Genomic DNA, 27,958 nt, shown 5'->3' with positions numbered 1-27,958 from the left:
AATCACCGGTCGTGCGAACTAATATCCACACAATGATAATTATTCCTTCGCAACTCTTCAATCAAAGCGTTCTATCGGAATGCCGTCCGTCATTTCTATTACGTTCGCCGGGGGAACGTGTTCGTGAACGAAATCCTCGGAAGTGCCGTCGATATAATTCCTATTAAAATGCCAACGTCGACCTCGAGGAACTTTCGATACACGCGCGATCCACCGAATATGAAAATTCCGACAATGGCTTGGCTCGTAAAGATCCAGCAGGAGATGATATCGGCGCCGGCTCTCTCTCTCGCACGGCCAACCGGTAATTAGTATTCGTGCGTATCTATTTCTCTCGCGAGCGTAAGGTCACCGGCGATATTTATCGTGTCGTGAGTCGAATATGCGAATATGCTAGGGTGACTAAGATTGTACAGTTACACGCCCGCAGTAGCATAACTTTTGCGGTGGTTGTTCGCTTATTTGCGAGAGAGAGGAACGCACGGCATTCGTACGTGGTTGGTGGCGACATTAAAAACGCATTTAACGAACCGTGCAAAAGTATTCTTTTACGCAGTCGAAGTTATCGAGCAGTAATTCTATTCTTAACCTGGACCTTTTAGGTACTGTGCGCTGCTACAGTGGTTGATGTAATCCTGTTGTTTGTGCATTAAATCGGTACTAATCCTTGTACTCGATTAGTTTGAAAAATCTTTTATTAGAATCGACAATTCCCGCTTGTTCTGTGGAATTAAATTGAAGAAATAAATCCTGATGGCAAAACTGTCTGTCCAGGCAGATCCTAGAATAGTGATCTGGGAACAGAGGAGGAAATTGAGTCCCACCTTGATCCAAATCGGTGGGACATAGATCCTGAGCATCCATCACTGGCTCGAGGGAGTTTCGCATTGGCGTAAACGCGAATAAGCGGCCTCACCGCGTAATCTCCTCGCTGCGGTTTCACGTTGCCCGGTATTTTCCGTTAAAGCGTGACCGAACCCCTCCGTAACGGATGTTCGTATTCAATTTTCAAATAAGAGCCGTTCTTTCAGCGGAAAATTAAGAGGCGTGATCGCCAGCGACTTTTTGCATATTATTCTGTCACTTTTCGCCTCGGCATGGAAAGGAAACGAGAGGCTGGAATAACGGACCGCGAATGGGATTGTCTAAAAGCGTAGAATCGTGACTAGCTACAAATCGTTTCCACCTTTTTCTTTTGGACAAATGAAGCTCCGATAGGGTAAAACTATACAATACGCCCCATTTTTAAAGAAAAATCAATAAAAAAAATTTTTCAGTAATTTTTTATTTTATCTGTCAAATCACATAAATTGTTCATTTCTCTTCACAACTATTCCTTGATCACGAACAAAACGTAATAAAAAGTTGCAGAAAATCATTATTTTTGTTAACCTTAGGTGGGGCATATTGTAACACAGTAGACGGGTAAAATGCCTCATCCATGTGACAATACGCCTCTACATAAATTATTCACTACTTTAAGTATGCTTAATAAAGTATTGTAAAAGTTTAAACAAAAGCAACAAATACTATACTCTTTTGGCTTTTCGACCACAACGATTGTAAAAAGGATTGTACATTGTACAGAACTCATGTAACCAAGCTAAACATGATGTACATTGTATCCAGTCTTCTGTTGATTTAGTACAGTAATAGTATTCAGTACACTCTTCCAGAAATTTCTTCTTCTGAAGTATCCTTATTCACTTCTATCTCATTGCTACTTTCAAAAGAAGATGTTCTATTCTTACTTTTTTTTGTCTTTGGTTTAGTATTTCTATACCTTTTTTTTTTGTCTTTGGTTTCTTTTCAGGATGTTTATTCTTGGCTAAATCTTTAGTATGTTCTAAAGAACAGTGTTCTGTTTGGCATGTTCTTTGCTAGGAACTGTTGAACGACCTAAAGGAACTTTCGATTTTCCTGTACTAATATGCCTTCTTAGAGTCCTTGAAGGTATACTGAACACTCTAGAAGCTTCGTTAACTCCCATTTGTTTGGTCTTTACCTTCTCCATTGGCTCATTGAGATCTTTCTCAGACCATGATGCCCTTAATGTAGTCCTTACATATTTACGCGGCATTTCTATTAACAATTAAGAAAAAGAATGCGTCATAATACATAAACAATATGATTTTGAAGGTGGGGCGTATTTTCCAATAACGATTGGGGCGTTTTGTAAATTCTCGGATACAAAACGCCTCGGCGTAAATTTGACAATAAAGCATTGACAAGAGGCGTGGGTAATATCGATTTAAAGAAGTTACTTTTTCTACTTTTTAAACATATACGTTAATTTATCATACAAGAAATAGTGACTTAGAAAGCTGAATTTGTTTGGTACTCACCGCAAATTGTTCAGAAGCCGAAATTCGAAAGTTTTGAATATTTTTCGATGAAATGTAATAATTACGCATATACCTTAGCAGCGTTTGTGGACGACTGAGATAGGTTCGAACGTGTAGTTTGCAACGGCGTATCCTTACTTATATACGTAATACATTGGTGAGGCGTTTTGTCAACCGTGGCGTATTGTATAGTTTTACCCTATAGCAATTCTACGGTGCCAACAGAAGTATCATTTAGAAGTATCAGTCCGCGTAAAATCACACTCCGATATCCCGGTGCAGTACAACCACCTATATTTTCGTCACCGTTAAAAAAAAAAGAAGAAGATTTATGTGAAAGGGAGACCAAGGGGTCGTAGGGATCGCGTATGAATGGCGGCGGGGAAGAAGAAACGGAGGATGGTGTCGGAGAAAAAAGGCTCCGACGACCTGTTTGCCGGATAGCGGCAGTAGACGGAAATGTCATTGCCACGTTCCGGCATAAAGGGGACGAGAGAAGATTTTTTTTCGTGAAACGGGCAGAGGGGAAGAAGGGGTGATAGTAGTCGAAGGAGGAAAAAGGAGGAGACCAGCAGCCACATGGCGCTACGCAAACGCGAGTGTCGTAAACTGACAGCGATATGAGCCGTGTCCTGCTAGCGAGATCTCTCTCCCTCTTCGTTTTTCTTTTTCTAGATCTTCTTGCGCCTTTCCCGGCTGCTTTTTCTCTGCACTGACTTTTTAGCCGGCGACCCCTTTCGTAGTACGCCGGAGAAGACATCTGTGCGCCAAATTGGTCGCGTTTGCGTCAAGCGACATTGACGTTGACTCTGATGTTCGAAGGTTCACGGACAAAATGAAATCTGCAGGCTAGATGAGTGTGCAATTATTCGTAAAAATTTCATTATACAGTGAATTCTATATACAGGGTGAGTCACCTAACGTTTGCACCTCAAATATCTTTGTTGTTTCTAAAGATACATAAAATATGGTAAGGACAAAGTTGAATGGTACAATTTTTGTCATTTTTTTTTTTAGAGATATCAAGGTCACCTTGACTTTTTAAAATGGAACCACACTTTTTTAAACACCTACGACGATAGTCCCATTCATTAGGAATTCAGTGACTATTTTATTCCAAGGTCGTTCAAGGTCAAGGACAGAAAAAACGTATAAAACTAAAATATGGAAGCAGAATACCTGTATTTTATAAATGTTCGAAATGATGGCCGTCTACGTCGATCACGGCCATCGCTGTCCTTTTTCTACGATAAACGACATCGAGACCCGCGTTGCTGACATACATCGAGATTTCACTGTATTAATTTTCTAAAATAAATGTTCGAAGTCACTTTGTACTACTGTTTCAACGACCGTTGAAGATAAATGATATGCAAATCATCGACGAAATTCAACGTGTTTTAATATTTCTTACACCGAAAAATATTTCAGCCAAATTCCCGTGTCGCAGAAAATAGCAAATTGCGTTCGATCAAATTAATTGCGTAATTTATTCGGAACTGACGTTTCATAGATTTGCCAGGAAGATTGTATTTCTAGATCCAAGGGAATCCGGAGTATCGTCGGCATTTCTTGTTCGTGAATGGCCCATTCGTGTTCCAGCATTCGTCCCACCTGATGGCGAAACCGAGAAGGCTAGGTCCCGAGCTAATTGGTCTCCCGAAGCCGTTTCGGCTACATTTTTGACGATCGATTCGGTCCTCCCTACTATTTTTCGATCATTATCCCTCCCGTCTCAATGTCGAGCTCCCAATCGATCGGATTTTTACCCCCACCTCCGTTCGACGCTTCGCTCCTGTAATTCCCCGGATTTTGACCCGCATCCTCCGATTAATGGAACTACTTATCCCGAACGTGGGCCACGTTCGACTATGTAATATCGGGGATCATCTGTGGAGAAATAAAACAAAAGGGTATATTAACTCCGGAGGAACGGATGCGATGTCCGTTTGGACCGATCGTATTATCCAAATTTTTCGTTATTACTATTATTAATGTCGACATTTCTCGTTATTATTATCATTAAATGTGTTTATAATGAAATCTGTAGGTATAATGTATGCGGAAGACGGTTACAAAGTGCACACGACGCGATGCACAGCTGATGCACCGCAGATGTTCATGCAATGTTTCGGATTTCAGTTAAATTTTAGTCCATCTTGAAGAACCTGATGTTTTCATCGAGCTTCGATCATTTCATTACATTCTTTTGCACTTTATGGTGTTACAAGTCAATTATTATTCAGAAGTTGTTCGATCATGCCTTTAGCCTGAGTCTGTCTGCTCCCCGTTCGCTGCGGTGCATCCTGAAGCGTTAGTCATCTGTGGTAATTCCAAAAAATCCGAATCATTCTACATTTGTATAATTAGTCAGGATGTCCTTGATCTGTATGACGCCGTAAAAGTTGCTCAGAGAAAATTGGATAACAATTCGGACGAGATAAATTGGGGAAAGCAGTTAAAATTAGAAATATAAACATATGGAATTTAGGTTTAATAAAATTTTAATATATGATAATTGCGGTACCATGTAAAATAGTTAGTAATGGTAATAATGAAAAGTGGTTAACTTCTTTTATTTTGGAATTTATTCATCTATTTCAAGGGAATATATGATATAATATGAAATGTGTTAAATTATTGCGCTGCCATGATCATTCAAAGGCTCGGGCCGAGAATACTGATTGAACGGAAGAACAATTGCCGATCGTCGTATTTACTTGCTGCTAAACGTGTAACACAGGAAGCAACAACGTGCACCTAAATTTTCACACGAAATCTCACTCTCACGTTTATGTCGTTACGTCAATTAGAATCCTCTTTACAGTGTATCCATCAGCGGACGCGTCGCGTTCTCAGAATGTTAAACTTAACGACGTATCATGGTCCCATTAGCTTATCAATGAGCAACCCTTGAGCACGGGGGAGTACGAAAATAAACTGTGTGACTTTGTGTGAACCGAACCACCTTTCTCCGACCCCCTTTTCCACGGTGTCGCATACCTTCTCACACTTAGCCGCGTTAAAAGCGGACAAGCTGGCATGCGATACATATGGCGCCGAATGCCGTCAACGATGTCGCCGACGACGCTCAAGGACGACTGACAAAAACGTACTTCTCGTACTACGATCAAAAAAAAAAAAAAAACGTGTGTAACGTATAGTAGCATGCTTACGAACAGCGTCGAAAGTTTGTTGCTAGAGTAAACAGTGCGCGTACGCAACGCGTTACGTCACGTGTTTTCGGCACCTAGACTTTTTCGACGATACGCGGAATCTGTTTGTGATCGTTTCGCTTAGTTCAACAAATTTCACCCCCTTTATAGAATACTCGTTTGCAGCTGAGAACCGTAGAAAATTTTAAACGTAGTAGTTTCTATATAAAGTAAATGCCATCTGCTTCAAGCACAGTAAACATTCTATTTTCTTTATGGAGCGTTTCGAGGCTTGCTTCAGAATACTCGGTTTCAGTTTATTAACGCGTCACAGCACCTGCGTGTCTGAGTCAAACATTAATTAATATTTCCTCGCTTGATTTCGCAACGATCGCTAATGCTAGATATCCGCTACCCTTGTTCACACGGCATGCAATAAAAACCGGCAGAACGCTGACGTTTCATAGCGTTATCCTGTACGCCGAATAAATTATAATTTTCGATCACGTTATCTCGATCGGTATCCGAACAGGTCCTGCGTCGCCGAGACTTTCCATTTTCCCGGACGAACGTCGATGCACGCGACTGCAACGGTTTCTGCTGCAGCTGCGAGAGAGACGCGCGACGAGGGTCGTGCTGCAACTGCGGTCGTCGTTACCGCAAGTCGCGGGTTAAAAAAGGAAAAACAAGCAAATAAAAAAAAAAAACGAAAAATAGGAACCCGATGGCCTGTACACTATGCACCGGGGGGCTCTGTTCCTTTTACTCGTGGCAGGTTGCAGCTCGTTTCGAGATGACGACGAGCGACATCGACGTCGAACTTGCGTTTACGATCGACGATCGCACGGACCAGCGGACGAGTGTTACGTTTCAAAAACCGCAGAGCGTACTCGCTCGGCGTTCAACGCTCCTGGGAACACGTATCGTTTTCCCTTTCTCTTTATTTGGTTTACCAGTCGATCTTGTCCCCGCGCAAAAATATTGCGACGATCCGTAGTCGCAGCCTTTGTCGAAGAACTTGTAGAAAACTGTTCGCAGGTTTCTTCTCTCCGGCCTTGTCGTGTTGATGTTTCCGTCTGTACAGTTTTGTGGTGTTAAAATGAAGATAAATGACACGATCGTTAGATATTACGGGTACCCATAAGTTCAATTACACTGTCCAACAAAATCAAACTTTTTTCGAGTTTTTCAATATCTGTTGGGCGATTCTTATACACTTTGTCATTCTAAAATCAAATCCGAAAGCAGAATTGCTGTATCACGTTTTCGAAAAATATTGGTGTTTGTAAAAATGCATGATTATGATAAAAAATGACGTGGTACGCAAAAACTAAACACGCGAGAAAGTTCAAGTTTGAGTCAAGAGATAGAGGGGACTCTCCTCTACATATCCATATAGCCAATTATATTTTTATGTACTTCCTAATAGTTGTAAATGGTTGTTAAAGTTTGAAAATGTGCCGACGCGGGTACTTTGTACGCTCTATTTTTGTATTTATGTGAAAAGTCCTCTATCTAGCAGGAATTTATTTTTCGAAAACGTTGCGTGATAGAGCAATTCTGCTTACGGATTTGGTTTTAGAATGACAAAGTGTATAAGAATCACCCAACAGGTATTGCAAAACAATTTTGGTGTTGGACAGTGTTATTTGTAAAGAATTTGTTTTGCCTTTAGTTCTGTACCGATCGTTGAAGAGGAAACGCGTATTCTTTTACAGTTTCCGTTAAAGCAGCCTGTTGCGATTGTAAAAAGAAAGATGGCAAACTGTCCTTGATAGTGATGGAGATTATATAATAAATTAAGAAATAGAAACTTGAATTTACTACAAAGTTTGTTTTAGATTTCAAAATAATTGATTATTTATGGGTCCCCCTTAAATAATACTGTAATATAATGCGTACACGATTTGCATGGCTTTAATATGCTAGTCCTCGCATCATAGTGGTGGATCACAGTTTAGTGGATTAGTGATAATTAGAGTGCGGATTTTGGGGTTTTTTATAACAAAAAGGTGTAGGTCAAAAACTGTAAAACATTAGAAGAATTTCATGATATTACATTATTTTAGTTGAAATGTCTCATTATGACGTGTAAAAGTACATGAAGTGTGAATAAAGGGTTTTACTCGAACGACCGCTCTCTGGATTACCAAGGGTATTGATTTATCGTCGAATTAAGAAATCCAATTTCAGAGCCGAAAGGGATATCCGTGGTCCAGGTGCCGCGATCTAATTAGGAGCTAATGGGGGTTCACCGGCCTCTCCCAGGTAATTCGATATCCAGACAAACAAGGGTTTTCCTCCAGCACCGCGTGCTTGTGGACTACAGCTTACCCCGTGAAAGAGAGCAGCCCCGAAGCCCGCAGTCATACTATCCACGTGGGAAGCTTCGCTTCGCTCTTTGCCATCTTCTCATTCATAGAGGCTCTTCGTTGCCTTATCCGTCCAGCGTCCTTAAGAGGCTCGCGATTGTCCTTGTTTTGAATATCAAATGGTCATCGATCCTGACAACGAAATCGGACGCTCGCTTATTCTTGTCGAGTCGCTTAATCAGTTCATCCCGGAACGACACGTGCTGCTCGGACACTCTTCCGTTCCTAATAATTAATGTCATATCATAACTACCTTTAATTGCTCGTAATTTTGCCGGGCATACTGCTCTTGCAACTAGATTTCTTTTCATGGAAAACTACACGCAAGCGCAGGACTATCTGCGAACGTTATTTTAATTTTTAATAAAAGCGTTTTTGACCGAGAGCTATGACTATGACTTTTTTCAGAGAGTGGGTCTCATGGTAGGCTACTTTACTATACTGTGTACGTGGAACGCGGTTCAATTAACACGCAGCGTCGATTGCTCAATCAAGAACGTTGGCCAGCTCGCAAGGGCCAATCCCTACACGTTGGTCAGCGCTCGGTCACGATCGAATCGCGACATCTTTCGGCTCCCTCGGATTCTTATCTCGGTTCCTTAATTGATCGCGTCCGTTGACCCTTAATTATTCGACGAACCAGCGTTGACCCTGACCAGGCTCTGCCACCCTCCGGGCAATCCCTTCGAGTAGACTCCGCATCGAGTCCTCCTACACCTTGCCCGAGGAACGGCTCCGTTTTCAGTCGGTGACGTTCCCGATCTTAATGGATGCTAATTCGACGACCGTATTACGGTGCCGTTTCTTAATTAGCGGTCCTCACGAGCGCCGGCTGCGATCAGTGTCCCGAGCTAATTACACGCTTCTAGATCTCCGTCGAGGACGAGAGGGAGCACCGTCGTTGGAACTCTCTCTTTCTCTTTTTCTCTCTCTCTCTCTCTCTCTCTTGATTCGTCCGTGCTATTCTTGGCAATTTTTTCGCGCGACGTCCACAGCGCCGTCGGCGTCGAGACGCGGTTATGGTAACCACCGCAAGACGGTGACGGGCCAACCGGACGAGAGAAGAGATTTTTCGAGGGGCCAAAGAAACGTCCGCCGGAGAGTCAGTCCATTAACATTCGGCGCGGCAAATTACAAGCCGACACACTAATGGACCCAGCACGGGCGGTCGAGCGACCATTGATGGTGGGTGGTGATGGCGATGCCGAGCCTGATGGTTCGCCGTGGTGGCAGCCGTGGCGCTGACGACGCTAACCGACCGTCTCTATCATTTCGCGAGACCAACTGCGAGATGAGCTTTCGCGATATCGCGGTTGGAACCAGTCTTCCACAGAAAAATTACCAACCGAATCTATTTCGCGCGACATCGGTCGAGCCTTGTTCCGTCCTTTCTTTTCTTTTTTTACTTTTTCAGAAACTCCGTCGTGTCCTCAGCTCTCCATCGTTGAGGATGCGGTTTCGACGGTCGCGTCGATTCGGTACCGGGATTTCGAGGTCGTTGGCAAGGTTTCAGCTGCTCCGCTGCTGGACAAATTGTAGGACACCTCGAAAGTTACTTTTGAAGAAGTAGCTTCGAAACTTTTCAAAAAATTGCTAAAAAGAGCAGCGAACGGTTCGGAACAACATTAATTATACAGTTGTATGAATAATCCGCCGCCCGAGGATTAATATCGAACCGTTATCCCGGCAATCTGCAAAGCGTCTGTTAGTTTTACTTACTAATGTGTTTACAGACGGCGGAGTTGATTGGACCGAGTGCTAAATGAGCTGCTCCGCGGCGGATACGATTTTGCAATTTCAGTTTCGAGGTAATCGAGACTCGTTCTCGCTGATATGATCTCGCAAATAACTGTCGCTGCTTGCGTGAATCGAAAGCTGTAAACCAGCCCGAGTGGACGGATACGTTTTCACACGTCGTTCGTTAAGTCCGGTTAATTGCGACACCTTCCCCGAGCCACTTTCCCGCGGTTGATTCGATATTCATACGACCTGTTCGACGTGCGAATTTCCAGCATCGCGGATCGGTCGTCGTGCCCGGTTTTTCTTTTTGCCGGGAAACCAGAACCGATTAAATTCACGGCTTCTCACCGCGACGACGCACAGTGTGACGAATGGCCTTTTTAGCTGGACAAAATTCTAAATCGCCTATTTTTCTATATTTATCGATTAATATGTTTACAGTTGCATAAAATATGAGTAATTATTAATTTTTTACAACATTTAGTTGGTTTTTGTTAATTAAACAATATATTTTAAGTGATTTATAATTAAATATAAAATACAACAAAGTTAGTAATGGATCTATGTAACACAAAATGATTTAACAAGTAGTAGATATTGTCAAAGAAGACGTCATTTTTAAGTATGGACAAAAAGAATGTAATTTTGGAAAAATGATTGTAAATGTTACTTTCTGGAGATTCAGACGTATTCTAATGGGAAAGAATTTTTCTTTGGTTTAGTATAAGGTTTCTATTTATAAATAACAACTCTACTTCATATTATTGTTTATTATTTGAATAAAAATATAATAACAATATAAATAAAACAAAAGAAATAACAAAGATAAAAATCAAAGTCTTAAATAGAAACGTTCGGTTGCTAAAAACAAATAACTTATAAACTAATAACTAAAACTAATAACTTATAAACAAATGTAAATAGAATATATCTAAACGTATTTGTGTTATGACAAATATTTGGGTTTACGACTGAAGAAACGAATTTTCATACGAAGAAAGTTCAGAGGAAAACTCGGGGATCTTATCATTGTTTATTCCTTCAATATACAATGAATGAGACCAATCCATAGGTTTCAACGAGTAGACTTAAATAATCTGCTAACAAAGTGGCGACGGCAATCGGAATCGGCTGCGTTCGAAATGCTCGGCCCGGGCTATGATTGTCACGAGTGTGTACGTAAAACGATGTAAATTCATTGTAAAAATTAGTATAGTTCTGCAACGTTCTGCAAGCCAATTTTGGTATTAAAATAAAGTAGAGAATCTCTCTACTTTATTATACGTAAAAATCATCGCGTAGGGCGACGTGGGGCATATACTAATTCATTAACGAAGAGTAGTAACATGGGCGTTTCTGTGGAAAAATAAGTACCGCCTTTGACACTTAATTTACAAAAATAGAGGAATGTTATCGATAATTTGGAACTACTAAAGTGAAAATACATGTTTTGAGACGTTATATCTATCGTATATAGGAAATTTAAATACTCCTTAGTACATTGTAACATATTTCTAGCGCGTATGGAAATGTGCCCATTCATTTATAGGTTAGGCGTTCGTCTTTTAGGTGAAGTTTACACGCTCTATAAACATACAACAAAAGAATTTTAAGTTTTAATATTCAAGGGTTTTAATATATGGTTATTTTAGATTATATTAGCACAGTTAGTTTTTGTTTATTTAAAAGTTAATTTTGTCCAGCTAAAAAGGCCATTCGTCACACTGTGCGACGGGGCGAATTCGCAAGGACATGGGAGCATGCGCGTGCATAATTGTCCGATGCAGTCGAGATCGCACTGCAGGGGAGTGGCCTGCAGATATTAATCCGCGACGAGGGAAATGTAGGTCGATGCATCCCGATCGAGCATGTTCCGCGTGGGGTTGCGCAACGCTGCGTGTATTCCTTTCATTGATGAGTGACGTATTGGTTCATTAATATTTATGGCCGGCTCTCGTCCTCTTCGTTTTTTCATTGTACGACTTTTTTTCAGACAATTCCGTATATTATAACGATTAAACTGTCGATTTTATGCGCGCGCGCCGTCCGTCAGTGTGCAACAGAAATGCATATTTTAATTATTACTCAACCGCGCGAACGGAAAAATGAACTTCTCCTGAATTATATAAATTGTTTATGTAGCGTCCCAGTTAAATGCTTCGCGGGAATGCGAATTTGCATATACTTGCATACTAATTACTTCGAAATCATTAGCATAGTATATTGCCTGCGGAAACGGTTTTGTAAAAATTGTACAGCGGTGTGCATGAAAAAAGTCGCATCATCAAGACAAGTTTTTTTTTTCAAATTTCAGAGCAGCATACGAGGGTTGAGTAACATAGATAAATAGTTGCCCCGTGTACATAATATTATATGTTCACTCTGCGAATGGCACTGAATGGAGATCGCCGTCCGCTCGTCCGACGTTCTTCGGCACAGGCGCTTCAATCGGTGCATCGATGACATTGATCGATCAGCCGGCGCGAAAAAATTAGCGTCATTTCGGCGAAACGAGCGGGGATCGCGCGGACCGCGTTTCACGAAGCGCAATTGGCCGTGTTCGCGGTGGCTGGAAAAACTTGGTGGTGCAGTCGCGGCTCGCAAAAAAGCATCGATATCGGGAGCGGACGAGCGGTTAATGCGAGCGACGAAGCGTGTTGCTTCGCCTAAGAGCCACCAATAACAGGCTGGCATCGGCTCTTTCTCCGCTTGTACCCGTTTCCTTCTCGTTCCTTTTCGTCGGCCGTCTCCTCGTTCGGTCCCCGGGTTTCGCTTCTTGCGCTTCTACTTCGTTTTTTTTTTTTCGAACGGCGGGCCCCCAAGTAATTCGAGCTCGTGCCAAAAGAAGTCGGGGAATTTGCCGCGGTCGAATGCGCTCGAATTTGATGGTTCCGGTCCCAAATCCGACGGTCTCACTGTCTCTACCGAGGAACGAAGGTCGTTACCTTTATTTACTCGACTTCTTCTCTTTAACCCCGAGGCCTCTTCCTTGTCCTTTGACGCCCGCGGCATTTTCCTCTGTTGTGCACCACTTTTTACCTACCTGTGCAAGACCGTCCATCGACGGTCATCGCTGCACCACGGATTTCATGCGTTTGCGGCAATACAAAATGGCGAAGCTATAAAAACAAATCTCAGAATACTCCTTCATCACTGGACTGCGGATGTTTAAGCGGTTTTCAATTTTTCTAGACAAATTTGGTAAAAGGCCTACCAAATAGAATCCTATTCTTATTGGCAATAGCATTCGTAGATCCAAAATAAATAAACGTTGGTACTAAATTTTGTCGAATTTATTTATTGCTTTAAACCAAGTGGTTTATATAGCAAGTACAGTATTTGGCGTATATTAAATAGGTTTACATTGTTTCTAAATTCTAACGGAACATTGTTTAAGGAAATTATAAATTATTTTCAGACCTTTTAGATCAGGTTTACATAAGAAGGAACTAATACAAACAGGGAAACAGTACTTGCCTTTGAGGAGCTTTGTTTCCAATGTATAACGTTCGTTTTCATAGTCTGGGCATTGCCAAATGACATGATTTAGGTCTTGGAGTTCTGCACCGCATTGGCAAGCACTGTTACCTATAAAGTTAACCCTTGCCAATGAACCGTTTAAATTATAGTGATTGGCTCGACATCTATTACCAAAAATCAGAAAATCTCTGGAGAGCACAAAACCAGTGTACCATGGCTTGCCTTTGTCCTTGTGATCAAATCTAACGTAGTTCGCACCTTTGACTAGACCTTCCTTTTTGATTAGGGTGTTAGTGGACAATTTGGCTTGAATTTTTAGGTCTCTGGTTAGGTCAGCGATTGAAGCCTTGATATCTGGACTTCCTTTGGTCGCTTCTTTCGCAAGTGAGTCTACTTCCTCGTTACCGATAATTCCTACATGTGCTGGTATCCAGATAAACTTAATAAAATTCTGGCCTTTGTTGTTTAATATAAACATAGAGTACTTAGTTTTAATTTCAATGATATGGTTACTGATACTATGTATATTTGAAGGTTGGCTTCTGTAGTGATTTGATTGTACCTTGATTTGATTTGATGCTCTAGTATTTTTTGAATATTTTTGCAAGTCATAAATGCATAAAGATCCGCAGTATATTCGCTTTGATCAGAAAGGAAGGAACTTTTTGCAGTACAATCGTGATTTGTATAGGGGAGGTTGATTGCTTGGAATTCGTAATGCAGTGTCAAGCTCGATCAACTTTCATTTTATGTAATGGAACAAGTGTTGTGATGCTGGAACATATGTAAGCAGCACCTTATACAGATCACGACTACACTGCTAGCATTTACACATTTCAAAATGACAAATAATTTACAGTTGAACATATTCAGATAAAAAGAATATTTCTCGTATTTGTTTACTTAAAAACATACAAATTACGACTTCGGATAATGAAGTTTACTTGCATAGAAAAGGAAAAAGTCATTTCACAAAAATTGAATAATTTTTACAAATAAATTCATTTACATCCATGAAATATCGAAAACCTTTGCTTCGTTGTTAAAAATATTTGACACATTCTTGTAGACTTTTGTAACACTCTGTTAAATGCTGAGCCTACTAACAAAATATTACAAGAACGTAATAATATCGTGTCACCAATAATTACTCTTACAACAAATAAATATTAAACGATACTCCTCCCATTAAAATGCCTCATTTTTCTTTCGATTAAATTTTGGATAAACAGTGCCTTAAACAAAATTATCATAACGGTTATTCAATTAAGCGGCCCGAAGTTTCAGAAGGAAGATCGCAAAATTACATGAAAATTGCGACTCCTTCAACTTTCGAAGACGCAGCATTACTTTTAATACTTTTTCAATCACCCCGCAACGTTTTTCAATTTAAGTGATTATTAGTTATTATAACGGAAAATTACGGAGTCGCGAGTCCCTCGAACGGTCACCGGGACTGCACGAGATTGTGGTGAAATCGTCGATGCAAAATCGACGACACGATCTACCACCGCAAGATCTTCAATTTGCAATGGCGCAGAGCTCGTTTTGCTCGCGGTTCGTTTTCCGTTCGTCTGGGACTGCGATGTTATTACCGACTAAGTGGACGATTCGTAATGACACCGGAGGCTGCCATTTTACTGCTAAGTGCCGCGCATTATCGGCAAGGGATGACGGTAGTCCGTTTTATATTTTTTCGTTCCACCCCTCCACCGCCTCTCGTGTCCCCCTCCCCCGGCGTGATCGCTTTTCGATCCAGCTTTCACTAACTGGAGATAAAAAACATCGATCGTTGCTTATCCGTCGATCGATCCTTATTTAGGCACTCCGATTACGGTCGAACGATCCCGCGAAATAAATTTTAAAAATATAATAAAACAGACTAAATTTCGATCGAAAATAAATAATCATTTCGAATGGCAAGTGTTTTGCTATTATACATTTTTCTAAAAAACTACAAATGCAACATTGTGTTATCTGCAAATCTGATGAAAAAGATTATTAGACATCTGAAGAGTTAGGCATCATTAGATGATAATTACCGAGACTCTACTTCCCTTCGTTCTAATAGAACACCTCCAGAGGATTTCGAATGGAAATAAATTATTTGAAGTCGATGGTGGTTTATGGTGGTTTTGTCTTTCGAGTTTCCCGGCGGATTGTGTCGAAGCAGTGTTTGCTGGCCAATTAAACGTCGAACGATCGGCCAAGGGCTTGCGTCTTAACGCGTTGCGCAAAGCACAATTTCAGATGCTCGTTTAGATAGCGCCGCGGCAAAATCGCGCAGCCATTCGTCATGCCCCACCAGTGGCAAGAGACAGTGAGAAGGTGGAGAGGTGGGCATCCTTTGGATTTACGAGGCAATTTCGGCGGACGATCCGTTAATTTCCGGACGATACGACACGATAATTCCGAAGAAATCACACCAATCGACCTTTTTTTTTCTGGGATGCCTTTCGCGCGGCGTCGAAACTGAACGAAAGGATCTTATTAATTGCCTGCGAATTACCTGAATTTCTGCACCTTCGGGCGCGATGAAAATTTTATTGGTCCTTTTGAAGATCGTACCACAAATTCCAGACCTCCACCTCTCTCAGCGAATTCACCGGTACCTTATTTTTTTCATAAATTGCGGGGAGAAAGAAGAATTTTACATTTATTGCAAAATAATAGTCATTACATTCTACTTACAGTCTGTAATATTTTAATTATTATATTCTTCTCGGTGGGAACTTTAATAAATAATATTCTATATTGTGTTTTACCAAAGAAAATGCAGGTCTATGTGGAAACAGGAATGGTGGTTGAGAAAGAGTTGCTTTTACGTTTCGCCCGCGTACTCCATTTTATTTCTTGTTTGCTTCCTGCATTGTACACGTGACTCGTAAAGACCATTAACACCAGAAAAAAAGCCGCGAATATTTCTAAACACTCTTCCGTCTAATTTATCGTGTGAAACGAGAACTAGGAAGAGGCCACGGAAATTGGCATGGAACCGACGCAGAGTTTGCACTCCCACGTAGCCAGATACATGATTCATCGGCATCGACTTAATTGTCTTGTTTCGACGAGTGAAAGTCGCAAAAATTCCGTCCGCGACCCGTCATGTCGATCATTCGTGTACGATTACACGGTTAATTTGTGTTTGAGCAGCTTGCCACGTGGCTACACCTGTCCGCTCTCGGTGTTTACTTTTAGAATTTCATATTTTACTGTTCAATTAGAGGCTGCCTATGATATATCATAACGCGTTAAACCCTAAAAACGGGCTGAACAGGCGAAGAACTGTGAAGGGTTTATTTGAGTTATCAGTTAACGCGACTAACGTCATCCTGACAGCTGCTGCCTCCGCAAAGGAACTATAGCGATCGCCTATGACGAACGATAATTAATTCGGAGCTACTGTTCGTCTTGAAAACCTCGGAATTGATTTATACGGAAACCCGGTACTGTCATGCTTCGACTTTCGTAAAGTTAATATTAATATACATCATTTTTTAAATGTCCAGCAATAATTAATTCGTCTAAAATTGATTTATAAATTTTTATAGGGCAAGCAATTGTGCAAAGTATATTAATGGAAATTATTTAAATCAAATAGTATACTAAGGTTAATTTATTAACATTTATTGACATTCTATATATACAAACATAATTATTAACCCACTATGTTTTCATGTGGGACAGTTAAACAACTTGACATTTACGTTGAAGCCATTAATATCGCGCCAGACGTAAAAGCAAGTTATGTTACATATAAAAATATAACAGCTACAGTTTATAGTTCGGCGAGCAGTGTTTCTGTCTAACAAGCCTGGGTGAAACTTTAAACGCTACCCAGTACATTTAAACGCTAAGCAGCTTTGTAATTGAAGACCGGCACAATTAACTGGCATCATTGGCCGAGCTACTTCGTGAAACCGGGCACTCTTTCTTCGCGTGCCTTTGGGGCTATTTTACAGAAGAGAATGTCACTAAATTGTATCTGTCTCGCACGAATTAGAACAATGAAAAGCCTAACGAGCTCCGCGACTTAACGACGCCATAATTTCGGCAAGCTGAGCATGCAAGAGAACGAACATTCATAATTGAGAAGTGCCCGTGTTCTAGTTTTGATTACTGTGATCTTCTACAAATAACTTTCGTTTTTAGACTTCGATTGGCATCAGTTTATTGCACGCGTACCGCCATTGTACTTGTAAATATATTTTCATGTATTTGTTAGCTGACCTAGGTCGTATCTCACGGGTTTTTACCACGTACATTGAAAACTGTCTATTTAATAGTCAACCCACTAGTTAACTCGGCTTATTAATCTTCAGTGTCAGATCCATATAGGCTGTAGAGCTCACTTTTGAATTTGTCTCGTGCGTTTATGTTTGCGTATTGTTTTTAACACTAAACCTACCGACGTTTCATGTATACCTAATCCTACCATGAGTGGTCAAATGACCACTTCAAAAAAAAAAAATAATATATGTATCTTAATATAGAAAGACATGCTATGAAATTTTTTCAGAAAGTAAACAATAAAGAAAGTTGTGAATATTGAAAAATGACTTGTATGTATATTATAGGAAAAGTCAATAAGTTACATGGCGATACAGTAACGTTGTATACAAGAAATTCTAAACGACAAAAACGGTCATTTGACCGCGCGTGGTAGGTTTAGTGTTAAAAAGTACAAAAGTGCAACATCATGTTCAATTTTAATATCGGTCGTACGTATATGCTTTCTCCAAAAATCGTGGTAGATCGTATCAGACAAAATAAACTTTAGAAAATAAACTTTAACTCGGTATTGTTAAATCTAATTCCACGTTTAGTGAACAATTAACAAGTTGAAGGACACATTGCGTTTCTGTCGATTGCAATAGAATTAGTTCCAGGCAATTTACATTGAAATACGAATTGATGTGAGAATCTGAACGCTGGGAATGCACCTCGTTGGATCCTCAAACGCATCCGAGGTTGAGGGTGTGCTGCCTCTGGACTTCGCGGTATCATTGATTCGAGATCTCGATCGCGTGTATGTCGATCAATTTATCAAGCTTCGAGCTGCGAGAGATGGGTATATACCAGTTACTGACAATAACAAACGATGATTGAAATCGTACGGCCTCGATCACGATGAGATTCGAGGGTACTATACGTGCAGCAAGACCCCTTTTGATGATCCTCCATCCCTCGATTACAGATCGGTCTCTGATAATGCAACATACAATATTATTTTGTTGGAAAAATCGTATTCACTGATTCATCGGCGTACCCGATCGATTCGAGAAACTTCTGTCTTCGCGAGCGGACAGAGTCCATCTTCTTGCAAATAGAAATTCGTGTGAACTTTTCTGAGATTCGTTATGCTGTAGTAAAGTTGTACAAAATTTCAGCGAGATTTAAACGCAATTAAAAGGCGGTTGTATATTTACGATTATAGATCTGTATAAAAGTCGTATAAAGACGATCTGGGTATTCGTGAAAGATGAAGGCTTTATGGGTTTACTGCTGTCATAAATACCGTCAAGAAATGTATTGGTTAAGCACTCAGCGGAGTCGCGTGATAATGGATCCTTTAATCCTACTAAAAGTTCGATTTAATGAAGAGTTAATGACGTATTAAAAACTCGAATTTCGCTTGTAATATGCCAATATTTTATTTTTTACCTGTTGACCGCCAGGGAGCGACATTTTCAATATTTCCATTCAGGGTATTATTAAATTGCGTAAATGACAAATTATATTCGTAATTCTTCGTACCACATAAATTAAATAAAAAGATCTAAGAGAGTGTTTGATGGTGTCAATAGAAAAGACTCTGTGACTCGAGATAACTAAAGAAACAAAGCGGTTTACGTTATTTATTTTATTTCGCGTTCCATAGATCTCGAAATTGGAGATGATCCGAAACTTGAGAGATCGCCGGTGTATTCCTGTTGGATGATTCTCCGCGGCGTGAGCCGAGACGCGGGTTGCAGGTTTTTGCGACGTGTACGTCCGCGGTTGTCCGGCATTTTTGCGCAAAAGTCGGAGGTGGAATCGTTCTAGTATCGACGACTATTCATCGTGTCCGCGGCATAATTCACTGTCACTCGGCTGTGCGTCGGCGAGCGACAGCGGCGGATCGGTCTCGCGACATTCCGGCCGAGTGTTTACAGACTGATCGAGAGTCCTGGCGACGATCCTGCCGCAAATACAAGTCGTCCTTCCGTTCTTCTTTCGGCGGGATTTTCTTGCCCTCTCGGCAAACGATCTATCCTTATGGACCACGCCGCCAAGCCGCGCCGAGCCGCATGCATGTATGTATACCTATAGAAACCCGAACAGGAGAATCGCTCGGAGAAACTTACTTCGGTCACGAAGAACACCTGGGTATGTCGTATACGGTCCTACCGGCTGAAATTTATTATTTTTGCGTGCGAATCAAATGATCGTGAAAGCATTTCTACGTTTGCGTCCCGAGCGATCTCGTGATACCATTAACACTGAGCCTACCGCCGCACAGTGGTGCCAAATGGCCAAAAAGCGGCAAAAGATCTGTAAAAACGAAACTATCCAACGAATCTGTTTGAAAATTTGTGGAGAGATTGCCACAGGCACAACGTTTATTTGGCAAAAAAAATTTTTGTAAAAAGTTGTTAACATTAAGTAATATGGGCTAATCGAAAATCTCTGTTTTCTGCCCTTTTTTTATTTATGGAAGCATACAACAAATCCTTTAATAGATTTTGGTCTGGAACTAATCGTTTTGGCAAGGTGTAATATTGACCTAACTTTGTGCAAAAAATCATGAGACCCTTCGAGACCCTTTCGTCACAATTTAAGTTTAAATATCAACTTTCAGAATTTCCAAGAGTGAATCGTGCGGAAGTTACGATTATTCGATGTTCCAGGTGAAATTTTTTAGGAATATTTCTAATTAATAAAGGAAAATGTGAAGTGCATATGATTTATTAATTTTTTATGTATAAAAAAATATTTAATAACAATTTTTTTATCTTACATAAATTATTTTTATAGCGTTCATTGGAGCACTACCAAAAAATACCTGTTGCATTTTTGCGATAGTGGTCGAGTGAACGAAAACTTTGTTTATTTAACATAAAAAATTGTTATTAAATATTTCTATATATATATATATATAATATTTCTTCAGGTTAGTCCATATTACTTAATGTTAAACAACTTTTTTTGGAAAATTTTTTGCCAGTTAATAGTTGGCCATTTGCAATAACCCATATGATTTGTAAACCCCTAAGTATTCAATTATAGGCGGAGTAATTATATAACTATCGCACTGAAAACTGATGAATTCCCAGGAGCGAGGAAATGTTTATTTACCATGCGTATATCTCCGTAAAAAAATTTTTTTCAAAAATCTGACTTTGGCACATCATGCACGCACTATTAGGCTATACAAAAATAATTTTTTTTTTATCAAAATCGAAAATTTATAAAATGGATTTTTTGCCGCCTTGGCACCACTGTGCGCCGCCGCGCAGTGGTCTAAAACGCGAAATTTAGTGACATTTTGCCAAAAAATCAACTGTCCCATATTGACTTATGTCGAATGCTTATTGCTTTTTAAATATCCATCAACCTTGAAAATGAAAAAATTTTACTATTACTATAATAAACGGTTCAAGTTGGAAGTTTTGAAGATAGCCTTTCTCATGGAAAAAATTGCTTTTCTTCTTTGAGATGCCCTGACGATCCTTTTTAATATTTTCCTTCCAATTTTTTTTTTTTTAATGAAAGGTTTATCTTTAAGCCGTAAATTACCATTTTCGATAAAAAATTACTATTCATAATGTATTAAACATGTTATGCCAAATGCAATGTAGATAATTTGCGAAATTCTTAAGAGTTCGCGAGGAATATCTTTTGTAGCATACGAGACCATAGAATTTTACAAAATGGAGTATTTTCAGCATACTTTCTTCTACATAATCATGTAAGAATTATTTCCCATCTCGTCCCATATCACAAGTTATTATTGTTTAAAGTCGCCCGCGTTCGTGCGGCTATGTGCATAGGTTCTCGGGTTCTTCGTCGGGACTCTTTGACGACTAAAAAACACTTTAGGCACTAAACCAAATTTTATTTAAGAGCGGTTTTTAAAAAATTTAGAAGAATAATATATTTACTAAGCTGAATGTGTTTCTAAAGGTTGTTAAATTTGTGAATCTATTTTAAAAAATAGTAAAAAAAGCTATTGAAGAAACAAAAAGTATGGTGCATTATGCACCATTAAAACAGATTACTTGTTAATATTCTACACCCCAAATATCACTTCGACATCTTTAATAGTTTAGAAATTATACCAAAATGTCACTAAATTTCGCGTTTTAGACCACTATGCGCCGGACTAACGATCGGTTTCTCTTATTTTATAATTATTATACAGTTACTCCCATTAAGAAACTATTTCGCATGTTTGTTCAAGTTTCTATTATAAGTAGCGCACAAACTTTAAATAAATTGAGATTCGTTATTATCACAAAGGAAAAAGTTACTTCAAATGACCTTGGGAATCACCTTTTTCAAGGAAACGGTGTATAGTCAGCGGATCTTTAGGCAAAATAAAAAATTTTTACATGAATTGCAACAAACTGGAGTGAAACAGAAATTTATTTCCTTTCTTAATATCTTTAAAAGGCTCGGAATAATATTACAATATTTTAAAATTCTTCCGATGTTTTTACTGTTTTAAATTACATCTACTAATTGTTATCGTAAATGCACAAAATTCGCTGTTTAGGATAATGTATCATAACGAAATACCTAGTTCGTGTGTCATAAATATTCGCAACGGAACAGAGGTAGTGAGATCAACGAACTAGAAATCACTGCTTGCAGTTTAATGTTTCCACGAAGCACGAATCGTCACGTAATTACCCGGTGTTATCGTAACGTTATTAATCGTTTCGACGTCGCCCAGTGGGCAATTTGGACGAAATCGAATACAAAATCAAAGAACTTTCGATAGAAGTGAGGTAGAGCGGTGAAATGTTTTTTAAATTAAAGCTGAAACTTTGTAGAATATGGGAAAAATAGGGAGATTATGGTACGAACGTTTTTTAACCTTGAGAAAATTCGTTAAACTTGCACAATTGCAAGAAAATTATAGTTTTTCCAATACCACGCGCGGGAAAATTTTTTTTAACATGTTATAAATCATTTCCCATAGATTTTTTCACGCTGATTTCAAATCTGACCTCAAAATTTGTCTACGACCTCAGGATTTTGCAAAAAATAGATTTCCGTGACAAAAACTAATGAAATCATTTTTTCGTTGAAATGATTTGATAACACACTAGTTTGAAGGTATATCGTATTCTCATATATAAAACACAATAAAAATAATAATAATGAAGTATTTGAACGTTTCGAGTTACTTACGAAACATGAAGCACTTCGCATCTCGTCATCACTTGACGTATCGCTGTCATTGCTACTGGCACTTTCTGCAGACTGTGTGTGGCTGTAATGTAGTATAAATTAGATATCTATTGTCTATAATTATATTTTCATTTACAGAAGAAGTAAGCTAAGTATTTAATTTGTTTAACTCACGTATTTTCATCAACGAAGTTTCTAACTTTCTTTCTTTGGTACAACTTTAATCGATCTTTTACTAATATTCTTCTTTCTTAAATCCGATATTCTAAAATGCTTGTTCCTATGTGGAAATTACCGATGAATAAGAAACTTATAATTTATAACATGTTATGAAAAACCGTAATTTTCTTGAAATTGTGCAAGTTTAACGAATTTTCTCAAGGTTAAAAAACGTTCGTACCATAATCTCCCTATTTTCCCATATTCTACAAAGTTTTAGCTTTAATTTAAAAAAAATTTCTTCGCTATACCTCATTTCTATCGAAAGTTCTTTGATTTTGAATCCGATTTCGACCAAATTGCCCACTGTGCGTCGTAACGAAGGATCAGACAACGATTACAGCGCATTTGGCAGGCACGGTGCACCTAGTTCGTCAACGGGAGTTTGATAGCACAACGATAGGATGGAATTTAAGGAAGCGGGCGCGTTCAACGGGCGTAGATCGGCATTGATAGTCGCGACGTGCGAGAACGTCGGGCGAAATAAATCTTGCAGTGTGTCCTGAAACCGCCTCGTGGTTGTCCATTGCCGGAGAGAATGGTCAACCATAAAGTGGCTCCGTTTCTTCTTCTTTTTTAAATAACGTTGCTCCTCGACCGGCAACAAAGCAGAATGATGATGCTACCGGACGGAACTTTACTGCCCGTGAAGTCCCTGATTGATACATGCTGCGCGTACAGCGCACTCCTTGATGCAATCATATTCGCGTGCAGATGAATACACGGGAAGCAACAGTAGCGTACACGCTTGGAACAGCTGTACGTTGGTGGTCCTCGGCTTTCCGAACGACGGTTCGTAGAAACGCAGCATCGTATGCGAGTTTGGACAAGCGGTTGCAACGGCTTCTGACACATTTCTCAAAACTGGGTTCGTTGCGTCAGAAATTCTGTCGAAATTCTGAAATGGAACAACGGAATGTACTTCGATCTTCATTTCAGGTATATAAGCGCGTTTGACGTGTATACACGTCATCCAAAATTCTATTGCGGTGCGGTTAACGTTAATGAATTGTTAATTTCTTATCGAATAAAAATGTAATTCTTTCTCATTTTGCTTTCCTTTTTTCGTAAAATTTATAATAGCGAAATTTGGCCTGCATTCGACGTATATATTCGTCATTGCTTGATTTTAATTCCGCGCCGTGGGGGATTTTTAAAATGAAACTCCACAGTTAACTGGTTAAAGTCTCTCGGTGATTACCGGACTGCGGACCTTTATGGAAATTCCAATTTTTATAGATTACTTTACAAAAATCAGGAACGAGCTTAAAACAGCTTCAACTGTTTGGTATTTTTAATTACTATTCACTGTGAATATTACTATTCACAGTCTATGTATAGCGACGCGACGACGCTGTGAAGTCTTTGTTTACGATGCGTGAAACATTGCAAACGAAAGGAAGAGCCTGAAGTGCGTTTTGATTGAATCATACGACGCGTGTCCCGCATTTGTTAATAAAATTACTGTTCGCTTTCATAGAGCGACGCGTACGCGATGGTATAATTACAGTGTACTTGACACGGTATCATGGTGAGATGGCTGCGTGCGCAGTGGTTCGAGGAATGTCACGTGAGCGGTCAATTTTGCACAGTCCCTCGTAAAAGACTAGTTTATGATTCACTGCGAATCATTTTGAATTTTTTTTTGGAAGTTTAGTATTTTCTTGATACTTCACGCAATTTATCGAAAAGTCAATCTGTGTGAAAATATCGTTCAATTCGGTAGTAAATGCATTGCGCATTTGAATTAAAAAATATTTTGCCGGTGCATGTTTCACCAAAGGTGAAATTTACCAAAATTTTCTTAAGCAATTCAAGAAGCCTTACAACTAACCTAATATCTGTATTATCACGAATGTTGAAGAACGTTTAGGAACGGTAGAAGTACGTTTGGTTTTCCGCGAACCAATTTAATGCAAAAGCGGACGATGCGTTCAAAGCGAAATTGCCTCTACAGTCTCGCAATTGTTATTTTCTTGCAAATAAGCGGCCGCGATGTTGCACCGTTACAAAATGCAGCGCCGCGAGCGTGGTTTCCTCTGGAACCGCTCGTTTCACGGCTAAAATAATACATCCCGCGGGTGGTACACGCGCACAACGTCCGTACACGCGACACTCGGTGGCAACGCGGCGTATTCGTTACGTCCCTGCGGTGCTTAGAAAGGAATATTCACAGATAGAAGTCAATAAATCCAGCCGATGGTGCTCAACGTGCTCTCAAGTTGGACTGGTAGTCCAGAAGAAACCCGGTGCCGGCAAATAATGGCCGTGGAATCGTCGCTTCCGTTTATAGAGATACCGGCTGCGGCTTTCTAAGCGCTCGCATACTCGATATCCACGCCAGAAGCCAGAACCAGCCGGGAGAGAAGCTGCGTGAACTAACTCGGAACCAGCTGTGTTCGCCGACAATGGCCTGCAGCTCTTCTTTCGCCTTGCTGCTGCGGCCATCGTTCTGCCGATGTTTATTTATAAACAGTATTCCGTCAAAGATTGTTCCACGTAGCAAATAGTAAATCAATTTTATTCGAAACATCATGTTAAATAGAAGAGAATATTTTATTTGCAGAATCGAAGAATGTTGAGCACCCAACACGACAAAGTGATTCAATTTATCCCCATAGCTAGAGATGTCCGATTAAGAAAAAAATGTCCTCAGGAACGACGCCCTATAAAGGGTTGCCATAACAGGTCCGCCGAGCGGTATAAAAATAGAGCCAGCTTCCGAAGTAACGTGAAATCAACATCGTTCTTCACACGCAAATTACTGTGACTCATTCCAGCGCGAACGCATTGTATCAACGTGTCTAGATTGAACAATTTACGACTCGCTCGACCGTGCACGCATGAAATTCCACGTCGCGGGAGACACTATAATTCCGTCACATTCGAGAGCCGAGGTGAACGAGTCGTTCTAGTTAGTCGATTGTCATTAGAAAATATCGGGAGGGAGTATTCGATGCGGGATGTCTATTAAAATAGGCGTAGTGAATCACGCAGCCTAGCCGCACACAAGTCGAAGGATACCTATAGTCACGCAATCGAAGGAAGTTGCCCTTATAGAGATCCGTTTCTCTCGTTTCTTTCGAGTATCGGCCGCTTCCCGGTAAAGAGAGGGTGATCGATCAGGGACTACAATACGAGCCCTCGAACCTAGGATCATTAGGGCCCATTAGAAAGTAGCTTTTCTTTATAAAGGCCCGGCAGGGCGCTTGGCGTTACCTTTTCGGAGGACGGCGCAGTCACTGACCCCTCGGACATTTTTCTAAACGCCATGTGGTAGCGATGGAACTAACCGCGATCACTATCGTCCAGAAGTATTTCGACACTTATGGCTACTTCCACAAAATATTCAGTTACTTCGATTAAACTTATTCTTTTTAATTTTAATCAATTAGATTTAATCTTCCTATTCTATTCTTCCTAATTTTACGTACCTGATATGTTAGGGGTACCCATAAGTAATCAATTATTTGCAAAGAATTTGTTTTGCCTTTAGTTCTGTACCGATCGTTGAAGAGAAAACACGTATTCTTTTATAGTTTTCGGTAAAGCAGCCTGTGCTCAAAATATTCTGATGGCAAACTGTCCTTGACAATGATGGAGATTATATAATAAATTAAGAAATAGAAACTTGAATTTACTACAAAGTTTGTTTTAGATTTCAAAATAATTGATTACTTATGGGTACCCCTAATAGTATCTAATTGTATAATATCTGATTATAGTTTAGATTATTATTAATAAAATGGCTGAGTTCTCACCCAAAAACCGTACGAGGATTAAAATAAGATTTCTGAGTTTTCAAATAAGAACACATTACAAAGAAGAACAGTTTGTTCAAAACAGTTTAAAAATAGCTTAATAAGCGACTGCACCGAGCCACTCGTATCTGCGAACATCAGTTGACAAAATGAATTAAAAAAATGTTAGGTATTGAATTCACTGTTGCTCCTAGACACGTGTTAGACTTAAAGCCATCGCTGCGTTGCGGTTTCGTTCGGTTTCCGAGACTTTTTCAGATTTTTATTGCGCACTTACCGTGGACACTTCAGCGTTTGCGGACGGAAGTGACCGATTACGTGAAATAATAAAGAAGAAGTTTAATTAGAGGCTAGAGGGAGAGCGAAGCTCGAGCCGTGTAATTGGCGAGGGTGGATCGTTTCTTTGAATGGTCCTGTGCTTTGATCGTTTAGCAGCCCGCCGAAATACGGCTTGAGAGGAGTTTCTCGCAACCCCGCGCGAATAGAGTACACCACGAATTTTAGGTACACACTCGGAGGATATAATAACACGTGTTGGCAACCTGGCCACAAAGGATCGCGTCTTCCGCTTTCTGGGCCTTTCGTGGAAGCCTTGACCGCAACGCGATCACCGTGCCATTTCGCGAGAAGACATTAGAGGTCTCTTTGAGACCGTCTAGATGGCCGGAAAGCGTTTTAGAGTTTGCCCCGCGAAGATTAAAACCAAAATGATGCCTCGACTGAATGCCCGTCCATTTTTAAATAGCACTTCGCGTTACGCAAACCGTATGTAACGTCACGAGCCTCGCAAAGAAATGAGAAACCATCATTTAATCTTTGAGACTTTGTTCAGACATCGTTAAGACATGGTAAATCTAGTTGTCCAAGGAAAATATGTTTAATTAAAAAATCGTCCCTAAATACATTTCTCTATTCAATCACACATGATCAAAATTGTGAAAAATCTCGATACCTTGAGTCCTGTTATTTTTATAAGGTCAAGACGTATTAGTCACCTTGATTGTTCAGTAGCTTTAATGTTAGATGGGGCTACTAATAAATGAATTGATCAGGTCGATATAATTTGGTACAATGTTAACGTTGGACTCTTTTTGTTTCAGTTGTACATCGAAATACGTGGGAGAGTACTGTCAACACCTGAACCCTTGCCACGCGGGGCCACGTTGCCAAAATGGCGGTTCCTGCAGGGTGAAAGAGAGCACCGGGGGTGGCACCCCGTCGTTCAGCTGTTCCTGTCCAGTCGGTTTCACCGCGAGTTTGTGCGAAATTCCGATCGATAACGCGTGTGACTCGTCGCCTTGTCTTAATGGCGCCACATGCCATTTGAAATCACTCCGAGACTACGTTTGCACCTGCTCCAGTGGATACACAGGTAAGCAACATCTTCTCGGAATAAGGTGGTTCGATGTCGCCGAAACGTGTAAACACTTTCGACAGTCGAAATAAAAATGCTGGAGACCCGAACCGAAAGCCTCCACTCGTACGCC

At 40.1% G+C, this 27,958-nt stretch overlaps 1 protein-coding gene and 1 long non-coding RNA gene across 3 annotated transcripts in view; one reads left to right on the top strand and one right to left on the bottom strand.

Annotated features, from left to right (window-relative positions):
• The window catches only part of LOC143360071 (uncharacterized), a 180,608-nt gene extending 157,810 nt beyond the window's left edge, over positions 1 to 22,798 (bottom strand). The window contains exon 1 of the long non-coding RNA XR_013083203.1: positions 22,492 to 22,798. This is a non-coding gene — a long non-coding RNA (uncharacterized LOC143360071). The remainder of the gene's footprint in view (positions 1 to 22,491) is intronic.
• Positions 1 to 27,958, top strand: part of N (neurogenic locus Notch protein) — a 326,309-nt gene that overhangs the window by 104,013 nt on the left and 194,338 nt on the right. For both annotated transcript variants that reach the window (XM_076798609.1, XM_076798608.1), the window contains exon 3: positions 27,572 to 27,843. In XM_076798609.1, coding sequence (XP_076654724.1) covers positions 27,572 to 27,843 — 272 coding nt within the window. The remainder of the gene's footprint in view (positions 1 to 27,571; positions 27,844 to 27,958) is intronic.

The sequence above is a fragment of the Halictus rubicundus genome, chromosome 12 (genome assembly GCF_050948215.1).
Source record: "Halictus rubicundus isolate RS-2024b chromosome 12, iyHalRubi1_principal, whole genome shotgun sequence".
In the NCBI taxonomy this organism is placed as follows: domain Eukaryota; kingdom Metazoa; phylum Arthropoda; class Insecta; order Hymenoptera; family Halictidae; genus Halictus; species Halictus rubicundus.
The sequence above is the reverse complement of the archived record's forward strand: the minus strand, read 5'-3'. Positions and strand labels throughout refer to the sequence as shown.